At 45.6% G+C, this 10,601-nt stretch overlaps 1 protein-coding gene across 2 annotated transcripts; it reads right to left on the reverse strand.

Moving 5' to 3' along the window:
• Positions 1–80: 80 nt before the first annotated feature.
• On the reverse strand, positions 81–9,111 carry NUDT7 (nudix hydrolase 7). Of its 2 annotated transcripts, none has more exons than XM_037144729.2 (4): positions 8,988–9,111; positions 6,297–6,450; positions 2,005–2,124; positions 81–759 (listed from the first exon to the last, which is right to left on the reverse strand). In XM_037144729.2, the coding sequence occupies exons 1-4, from the start codon at positions 9,017–9,019 to the stop codon at positions 391–393; spliced, it is 675 nt and encodes a 224-aa protein (XP_037000624.2). In that variant the 5' UTR covers positions 9,020–9,111; the 3' UTR covers positions 81–390. The 2 variants fall into 2 exon arrangements, with proteins under 2 accessions (XP_037000624.2, XP_037000623.2); XM_037144728.2 differs by having other exon boundaries at positions 1,966–2,124.
• Positions 9,112–10,601: the final 1,490 nt, after the last annotated feature.

The raw sequence follows: 10,601 nt of genomic DNA on the forward strand, positions 1-10,601 counted from the left end.
GCTGGCCAGAAGTTTCTGTCACATGTAACATCAGACAGAAAGAGATATTACCTCTTACAAACGAGATAAATGCCATGTGGTCATATAGTCAACAAATATTTATTAAGTGCCTACTGTGTGCCAGATATATTTCCTTACATGTGTAAGAAAAATGGTGCTAATACACTGTGAGAGAAATTATGCAATACTATAAACACATTTTCCAATTTTGAAAGACTTTTGCTATTTCAGAAAACAGAGGGAAACTGAAAACAAGGCAAGGTTTTTTTATCTTCATATTGCAGGAAAAATTCTCACCTGTCAAATTCCACCAGCTAGCATTACAGTGGTTCTGCGGATAAGCACACGAGAAAGCTGCTTAGACAGTTATATGGATGTTGGTCTCATAAATCAAAACTTGCTTGTGGCATGATTATGAAACCACAGGAAGGATTTTTCAGAGGATGATATTAGATCATTGAGATTAAATTCAACCTCAAAGGTCGGGTGTTTTTCCAAAATAACTAAGGCAATGAAGAGAGCATATTTTGCAGTCATCCCCTTGATACAGTAAGTCACACCGTCTTCAGGGTCTGTGTACTCGAAACAATGAGAAAGCAAGCGGCAACCATACCGCATCACATGGTTCTGGTGGTAAGCGCGCGGATGCAGGAAGTACTCTAGAGGCACCAGGAACACATTCTGAACTTCATCAGGGTTAGGCTGGGCCTGGAAGTTGTGGTCTATAAACCCGACAACGGGTGTTATCAATATGTTTCTCTAAAAGCAGAAAACAAAATACAGAAATTAACAAGTAAAGAGATACTGTTTCAAATGCTAAAGTCATGCCACTTCCACCTGGACTAAGAAAACAGCTGAAGCAGTCAGTACAGGAGGTGGGTTGGGGAGGAGGGAAAACTTGCGGCAGATGTAAACTTTATGATGTAAACTTTACAATGTAAACTTTACGTCCCCCATGAAAGGGGGTTGCCTCTGCCCTATCTTAGGCAGCATCTGTGAGATAACTCTGAAACTACTTTGTCAACATAAGTAGGTACAATCTTTTGGAATGGCAATTTTGCATTATAAAAGTATGGTCTCTCTGACTTAGCAATTGAGTTTGTGTTAAGTATATCTGTATGACAAATTCCTACCAGAGAGAAAAGATACAAGTATATCAGATCCTATAATCACAGTGTTTCAATATGCCATTGATGCGATGCTGTGGGAACTTTGTTTATATCAACTGTCCTATGGGAAAACTGGTTTCCTTAGATGGTGGCTCACTTAAAGTTGCAGAGCTTATCAACGATGTTCAGTGAGGACTTAGCTGCACAAGACTGAAACATTATTTGCAATAGCCGAAAACTCTAAAGTTACCACTCCTCAGATGATGGAAATTTAGGGTAGGTCAATTATGAGTATAGCCACATAATGGGATTCCATGCAGCCCATTATGCATTAAAACAAAGCAAAAAATTTTTAAAGCACCATGCATTAAAAAATGCAAAAGATAACTTTCCCTATCGGTACAGACACAGATGTGCCATCTTATCGATAAAGTGACATCACATTAATTGTGACATACTCCCATTTATGGGAAATTATAATCATCTATGAACTGTTTTACCCATATGTTTATATGAGAGGATTTCTATTTACAATCACGACTCCTTGCAAATAAATGTAGGGCACTATCAAGTGAAAGATTCTACTGGAAGTTTTGAGGGGGACACCTGGGGTTAGTGTAAAAACAACCACAGGGTTCCACAGCACCCAATTTGAAAACCATCCATGCAGTTAGTTCCCCTTTTATTTCCGCATGGTGCAAGAGTGGCCTGGATAAGACATGGGGCTTTCCCAAGGCTGCTCGGCTTGTAGGAGGCAAAGCCACACAACAACCAGTCTCTCGGGGACATGTCCGGCCACCCTGAAGACAAGGGGTGCTCATGAGTCTTAGCAACCCCTTTCTTTTCCAACTCTTACATCAAACACACACGGCACCAGGCAGCAGACGACCTCCACCTGCTGAGGGCGCAGCCCCACTTCCTCCTGGGCTTCCCGGAGGGCCGTGGCCACGTCATCCACATCTGCAGGGTCACGCTGTCCTCCAGGGAAGCACACCTCTCCAGGTGACCGTCTGAGCTGGACAGGGGAAGAACAGAGCTGCACTGTGTGGCTCCGATTTCGGAACCATCCATTCATTCAACAAGTACTTCCCGCACCTATATTTTGGGCTAGACACCATTCTTATGATGGTGGGGATAGGTGGGGAATTGGAGCAAAAGAGGAAATGTTTTTACTTGAATCCTTTTTTAAAAAAGTGAACTTAGAGAACTTCTCTCCCTGTTAACTATTCCCTACAGACCCCCCAAAGATGCCACACACACATGCGTGCACACACAGATTTACACTGCTGGGCACAGCTGAAAGGGCGCTGAACAGGCAATGTTACCAATGGGTAACTTGACCGAGTGAGTGTGCTTACCCTGTTCTGGACATGCTGCTTCACAAGGACTTTTTGCAGAGTCATCGGAACAGTTTTATAAGCTTTAAAACAAATTTTTTAAATTTACTTCTTAGAGAGAGGAGAAGGGAGGAAAGAAGAGAGGGAGAGAAGATCAATGTGCAAGAGACACCTCAATCGTTTGCCTCTCGTGCATCTCCAATTGGGGAACCTGGCCAGCAACCCAGTATGTGCCCTGACTGGGAATCGAACCTGCGACCTTTTGGTTTGCAGGCTGGTACTCAATCCACTGAGCCATAGCAGCCAGCGCTAGTTTATTTTTTTAAATCAAGGTGAAATCTGTAACATAAAGTGAACATACAGTGACATTTAATACGTTCACAACATCACACAATATTACCACTATCTAGTTCCAGAACATTTTCATCTCCCCAGATGGAGACTCTACCCACTGGACAGCAGATCCTCACTTTCTGTCTGTGGAGTCACCTCTCCTGGACAGTCCCTGTAAAGAGAATCCTGTGACGCACGACCTTAGGTGTCTGCTCCCCTCGCCTCGCGCTTCACGGTTTCGAAGTTCCTCCAAGTTGCAGCACGTGTCAGCACTTCTTTCGGTTTTATGGCTGAATAGTCTTCCGCTCTATGTACGTACCACAATTATCTATCTTTCCATTAATGGACATATCCGTTACTGAAATACCGTTCTTTCCATTTGTATATAAGGGAACTAAGCCTCAAAGAGCTTCAATAGCCTGACCCGATTCAGGCTACTGAATTCAGGTAAGACGTGAGTAATGGAGCTGGAGTGTAAACCAGCATTTTCGCTCTGGAACACACCACACATTTATTACCTCCTCCCACGGAAAACGTGGTCCCCGTACCACCAGCGCTGCCCTGTGTCAACGCTGCCGCACCTCTGCACGCATGGGTGAAGGGGCAGGAGGCTCTCTGCCTGCCTCGCCCCCGCTCATCCTAAATACCTTCCCCCTTTTTTTAATCTCTGCCCTTAAAATGTTTTCTCTCCTATCTTGGGCACGGGTGGAGAAGCACAGACCCTCCATGCCTCTCTCCTCTAAAGGACCGAACTTCTTAGCAAACGTGACTGTTTCTTTCACACTCACTCCCGCTGTGCCCACTGCCCTTTCTCTCCTGCACTGTTGTGACCTCAGGGCCGGCCTCCTGGCCCGGCCTCTTCTCCACCCTGTGCGGTGAGCGTAACCGTGGCACCTACCTCCCGGGTCGTGGAGTCGTTTACAGGAGCTGCCGGCTGAAGCACATGGCGCAGCACCTGGCCCATGTGAAACATTTATTCATGAGAATGCGTAAGGAGAATTCTTGATGTTTGGAAGCTAAATCAAGAGGTCATGTAGGCATTTTTTAGCACCAGGCCCAATATATCCTTGTAAAAATAAACTAGATGCCGTTATAAATATTGTCGCATTCTACTGCTTAAAGCCTCATTTAGGCAAACTTTTTAAAAAACGGAAGAAATCATTTTAAAGTTCCTCTCTGCTAATAAATCAGTACCAAAAAAAGCAAGTTCAAGATCAGTAACAACACAGGAACTGCTGCAATACACAGAAACCTCACACATCTCCACATCAATGTTAGTTATAAGTGTAGGTGAAAACCAGGTTGATGGACATGTTCCTACTGCCTTGACCACTCACCACCCAAATGCCTAAGAGAAAGACCTACGGCTGCATCACTGCTGAAAACTACCTCCATGGTGTTAGCACAGCAGCAGCAAGGCATCGGTGCCAGAGGCCCCTGCAGGGGCGCATCAGGCTCGACAGAAATACACACCTGACTAAATGACTATTTTAAATGCTTGTAAGAAAATGTTATGCCGCCCTGGTGGTGTGGCTCAGTGGACTGAGTGTGGGCCTGCAAACCAAAGGGTCACTGGTTCGATTCCCACTCAGGGCACATGCCTGGGTTGCGGGCCAGGTCCCCAGCAGGGGGTGTGCGAGAGGCAACTACACATTGATGTTTTTCTCCCTCCCTCTTTCTCTAAAAAATAAATAAATAAAAATCGTTTTAAAAATAGAAAATGTTATGCAGTTTTAAAGAAAATATTTATAAAAATGATTATTCACAAACTGTCAGCACCAAAGAGACCTTATCTAAGTAAAGAAGTTTTCAATCATTTTATTTTTTTCGTAAATAGCATAACATTTTTATTAAATAAAAGCTTATGGAATGCTACTCACAGCCAAATAAGGTTGCAACCGAATTTCCTAAGACTTTCATCTATTTTTTTGCTTGACTTTCTGTTTGCTTAGTTCAAGCCCTAGAGAGTTGGGAGCGGAGAGAAGAGACAGGAGAGGAGGGAGAAGGAAGAGGAGGGGCAGGGAAAGGAGAAAACTGATGAGGCTCAGGGATGAAGAACTTTGCTCCGGGTTCCAGAGCCAGCAGGGGAGCCCCCACTTAGACAAGAGGGACCGTTGGCACGCACCCCCTTCTCCATCTAGGAGACAACAAATGGGGACCCAGCCTTCGGGACTCCAGGGAGAGGCCAAGTGCAGGTGACGCCTGTGGGAATTTCCTGACCCCAAAGCCAGATATGCTCAGAGCCCAATTTAATTAAATTTAAATACTTTTTAAAAAATGTGACTTTTGCATATCAGCATTTATGGTCTAAGGTGATTCTCACTTAATAATCAATAAGGCAAAGATACTTGAAACAGAGACCAGAGGCCCGTTTTGGTCTAGATTTTCTCCATTATTTTTTTTTTTTAATTAAAGAAGTATGTCGAAGTGCTTCTGTGCTTTCTGGCAGAGCTGGGAACAGAGCTCCCCACCCCCCAGTTCCGAGTTAAGTGTCTCCCTCGGAGAGGGAGCCTTCATCATCTGACCCACACAGGAGAGAGGGAATGCACACAAGTCTAATCCCAAATCCACAAAACTCCCGCTGAGTTCTCAGCTTGCTTTCTTCCTCCCCTACATCAAGACGTTTTGTTGTTCTGCTTAGAAAGACACTTTAGTAGGGCCCATTTTCTTTTTTGTACTTGAAGAACTGAAATTCCTGCTTACCAACTCTTCCTCGGAAGTCCCCCTAACAGCCAGGGACAGTGACCATGGCCGGTGTGACCCAGGGGAACTGCACGCCCGGCACAGCATTTCTTTAATGGTGTATCTGAACACCTTGAACACCTTGAAAGGTGTATCTGAACACCTCAGGCCATGACCGCTAACGGCCCTAGTGATGATGAAGGCTGAGATTTTCCGAGCCCTTGCCCAATGCCAGGACTGCTGCAGGCACTTTGCCTCCATTCCGCTATGAAATCCTCGAAGCAGCCCTATTGAACAGGGCTCATATTTCTGTCCTCATTTTGCAAATGGAGCGATCACAGCACAGAGAGGGCAACTACATGAGACAAAGTCACACAACACAGTTGGCAAGGAGAGAGCCTGCATTCAAACGTGTGGTGAAATTGCCTCCCCCCCGCCCCCCGGGTCCTGCCAGGACAGTAGTCAGCCTCTGAAGACATTTGTGACTGTCACAAAGGGGTATGTGTCTGTGTTACTGGCACCTAATGGGGAGGGGCCAGGGATGATGCTAAACATAAATCCCATGATGCACAGGGCAGTGCCCACAACAAGGTGTTATTTGGCCCAAATGCCAAAGGCATCAAGGTTAAGAAACCCTGGTCTAAATGTATTTTAAATTATTTATTTTTCTTTTCAAAGCTTCAAAAATGCCATGTTATTCTGTGGCCCCCTCAAACATCACAATTTTGAAAGTCCATTTGGGAATCTCTTGCCTTAAAATGTGTGCAAGTAATAAAATTTCATGGGATTTTCAAATGTCCTGAGACGTTAATGGCAGAATCTTTTAGTCACCTACCTTTTCTGAGCGGAGGGTGAACAACAGGTGAAGTTTTCCTTCTTTAACCAACAATGGTAAAAGGATGGAACATTTACTATACGACAAGTGAGAATACTTGGTCCCAGCATCGTGCTTTTTTAAGCGGGCCTTAGCATCATCTATCAAGTTGTTTCTAAAAGGGAAACAAGCCAAACATTATCGTACCAGGGTGACAGTAAAAATCTCCTTGTCCTGCCTATGATTCTGCTTCATTGTGTAACTTGACGTTTACCATTGCTGAGTCTCAGCGTATTTTTCAGTAATAGGGCAGAAATAATACCCAAATCACATAATTTTTGGCAAGATAAAAAAACTACAGTAGTCCACTTTTATCTTCCATTTTACTTTCTGTGGTTTCAATGATCTGTAGTCCATCTCAGTCCAAAAATATTAAATGAAAAATTCCAGAAATAAACAATTCATAAGTTTAAAATTCTACATAGCTCTGGGCAGCGTGATGAAATCTTACACTGCCTAACACCATCCCACGGGGGACGTGAGTCATTCCCTCATCCAGGTTATCCAGGTGTGTTCCTGCTACCTGCCCATCAGTCACTGAGTAGCCTTCCTGGTGATCCGATCGACAGCACCACAGTGCCTGTGTTCAACAGCCCTTAGTTTACGTGCCGATGGCCCCAAAGCACGAAAGCAGTGCTTTCCGAATTAAATTTAAATTATGATAAAATGTTTTAATAATGCAACAAGTTACTTGCTGAAATCCATAATTATGTTCAGGTCAGACAGGTTTGCTGAGTAAGTCACTGTAAATTTACAGCATAGTAAAATTAAGGACTTTCCCTTAATCTGGCCCTTATGTCATGTTATTAAGTATTCCTTTTTTTTATCACATATTCAACTGCCTTAAAACAGCAGTTCCCAGACTTTGGCAGCAAGAGAATCACCAGCAGAGCAGACTACATACAACACAGATTGCTGGGCCGGCTCTACAACTGTCACTCAGCAAGTTGGGGGTGGGGCCTAAGAGTTAGCAGGTATCCAACTCCCAAGCCACGGGGATGCTGCAGACCAGGGGAACACACTTTGAAGATATTACCTGAAAATATGCAAGTGTTTGGATTTGTGACCACAAATGGTGCCCTGAATTTATGGCTGTGAATTTGTTTTGGCCCCTTCTGAAAGGAGGATTGTGTTGCCAATTTGTGTAGTGGGTTAAATAGTGTCCACCCAAAACCTCAAATGTGACTTGACTTGGAAATAGGATTTCTGTCGATGCAATTCATTTATGATTTAAGATGAAATGATCCTGGACTTAGGGTGGACCCTGATTCCGATGAGTGGTGTCGTTACAAAAGAGGACAGCAGATAGAGACACACAGGGAACAAGGCCATGTGAATATGGAGGCAGGGACTGGCTGTGATGCTGTCACAAGCCAGGGAACAGCAGAGCCACCAGAAGCTGCAACAGGCGAGGAAGGACCCTCCCCTAGAACTTTCAGAGGGAGAAAGACCCTGCCAACACCTGGAGCTTGGACTTCTAGCTTTCAGCACTGTGAGAGAATTTCTGTTTTCTAAGCTACTCAGATCGTGGCACTTTGTTATTGACAACCAATAAATAATTTCATTTTTCTATGGGAAAGGCAGTGGTTTCGCATAGTGGGCAAAAATCAGATGTTCAAGTCAGCTGGAACTGGTTTCAAAATGTTCACAGATGACCTCTCCAACCCACTCTTTCCTCATCTGTGACATGTCTGGAAATATCTGTGAGGATTTAGGGACATAATTCATATACTGTGGCTGGTACTCAGCTAGTGGCCTATGAACGGTGACTACTATCATAAATGTCCCCATAATTAAATGAGCAGTTGCTTGCAGGAGGTATTTCTCCTTTTTGCCTCTTCCTACATGGCAGGGTGCTTACTAATAGCCATCGGATAATGGCTGTGAATGGCAAAAACGACCAAAAGTCTTGAAAATAATCACTGAGCGCTGGCACCTGAGGGCACTCCAGGGTGCATCCCAAGCACACAGGCCCACGTCCAGAAGAGGAAGCTTGCCGGCCCAGTGACGATGGACTTGACCCAGTGTGGCTTCTAAGAGGCCCCCATAACTAACCAGAGGGTCCAGCAGATGGTCTGCAAAAATGTGTTTGACTACATTAGGGGCCGATCCCTGGAATAATCACCATAAAAACACCAACAACAGTAGCAGCCAACCTGTTGTGAGCACGGGCTTATTCCACACTCCTGCCTTGCTTTTTTCTCTTTATCCTCACAACAGCCTGGTGAGGTGAGCGCATTACCCGGTCCAGGTCAGAAAGGTCAAGTAACTGAGACACCCAAGGTCCTCACTGGAGGTAGCCACCGGGGAACCTGAATTCTGGGTCGCTTCCTACGGACTCACGTAGTTCCTAAGGTCAAAGTCTGGAGACGTAAGGGGCAGAAGAGGTGAGCCGGGCGCGCAGAGGAAAACTCTTTGCCCTTGGGGGTGGGAACGTGAACCTCTGATGGGTGTTAACTCAAAATGTATAGGGCCGGAGAAGGTGCAGAGATCCTGGGACCCTGCGGGCGTCCAAGGAGGCGAGAGCGCCGAGCGCGGGCTCAGCAAATACAATCTCAGGCAAAAGGCCCCGGCGACCGGCGACCCACGATCTGTTAGCGCCTGTTCCGATCAAGTCCGGGCTCAGTGCACTCGGGGCCACGGGGTCTTTACCTGACTGACTCTGGAGGACAGGATCGTGCCATTGTTCGGAAAGTTTGTTTCCAGCAGCAAATTCCCCGGAGGTGTTCCACTCGGCGAGCAGGCGCAGAGCTGCAGTGGGACGGCGGAGGGAAGAAAGGCGGGGCCTGGGGACGGAGATAAGGCGGGGCCAACGGCCAGAGAAGGAATGGAGCAAGGAACTTGAGGGAGTGGGCGGGGCCTAGCGCGGTCAGCGGAGAATTGAGGCGGAGCGACCTTAAGGGTGGGGCTGGAGGGAAATAAGACCCGGCCTTCGGGATCGGCTCAGCTCCTTGCTCTATCTCGAGAACGACGGGCGTATGAGGAATTCTGAAGCTGACAGTTGTAATAAAGGAGAAAAAATGTGAAAATGCAGTGCTGGTGAGTTGAGAGTATTCACTGTTGCTAGGAGGTTAAGCTGGTTCAGCTTTTCTAAATAGCCAGCGGCACGCATTTATTGAGCACTTGCTATGTGCAGATGCCACACCATGCGGATCTTAATGTCAAGTGGCAGAGAGAGGGAGAAAGTAATAAAACAATATTACATAGATAAAGCAGAGCCCTTTAGTCCTTGGAGAATATCTGACGGAGAAACATGACCAACGCAGATCAGAGAAGCCTTCCCAGAGAAAATGGAAATGGCAGGCCTCCAGAGCAGCTGTGCCCCAGGGTAGTTCAGGCCCAGCAGCATCAGCACCACCTGCATGCTGTTAACATACAGAGTCTTGGATTCCATCCCAGAGCTGCTGGATCAGAAACTGGGGTAAGGCCAAGTGATCTGTGGGTAGGAGATGCTGATGTTCAGAGAGCCACTGCTCTCAGCTGTGTGTGGAAAATAAACAAGGGAAGGGAGTGGGCAGGGGAGAGAGAGTTCGGGAAGAGCCCCAAGTCTGTGCCAAGACTCCATGCTGTGCGACGACCCCCAGAGGAGCAGCTCCAGAAGAGCCGGAGAGAGGGCGCCTAGGGGGAGCCCACGTGTAAGAAGTCAGATTTCAGGGACTTGAGGCCAGGCTGACTTCTGTATCCCTGCAGAAGGTGCACTGGCTGGGACCCACGATAATGCTTTAATTTTAATTTCTTTTAAAATCAGGAGAAAATGAATACAGTAATAGCCAATATAAGATAATAAATCTAGCCAGGATTACATTCACCTTTATATCAATACAGTCATAAAATAGAATTCATTTTATTATTATTTTTTGAGGAAGGGGTTTATAAAACCAAAATTGCCTAGGGCCCATGAAATTCTGTGGGTCCCAGGGTTGTGGGACCGTGGAACCAAAATTCCGAAATCCATCTGAGCCTAGATGTTCACCTGGTGAGGCTGCCGAAGTTGAGAGAGCCCAAACCAAAAGCTTGATGACATTCTTAATAATAACAGTGATGTCGCCTCACCTACATGTACTTAATCCTCTGAGCAACACCATGAAGTAGGGTTATTTCCATAGAGGTATTAACATCATTACTTTCCAGATCAGGAAATAAATGATTTGCTTAAGTTCACACAGCTTGGGTTCAAGGTTAGATCATTCTGACCTCAGAGTTCATTTATTTCAACATCACCTCACAGAAGCAACCGAACTATGAATTATATGGCTCTGATTATGA

Source organism: Artibeus jamaicensis, unplaced genomic scaffold (genome assembly GCF_021234435.1).
Source record: "Artibeus jamaicensis isolate MK-2021 breed Jamaican fruit bat unplaced genomic scaffold, CSHL_Jam_final contig_464, whole genome shotgun sequence".
Taxonomy (NCBI): Eukaryota; Metazoa; Chordata; class Mammalia; order Chiroptera; family Phyllostomidae; genus Artibeus; species Artibeus jamaicensis.

Bases quoted from the DNA above. Each gene is read 5' to 3' on its own strand.
- NUDT7 (XM_037144728.2), bottom strand. From the start codon at position 9,019: ATGGCACGATCCTGTCCTCCAGAGTCAGTCAG. The intron at 6,451-8,987 runs GTAAAGACCCCG...TTTCCCTTTTAG, and splicing joins TGTCCTCCAGAGTCAGTCAG to AAACAACTTGATAGATGATG. The intron at 760-1,965 runs GTAAGAGTTGGA...TTCTGCTTTTAG, and splicing joins TGGTGCCGTGTGTGTTTGAT to AGAAACATATTGATAACACC.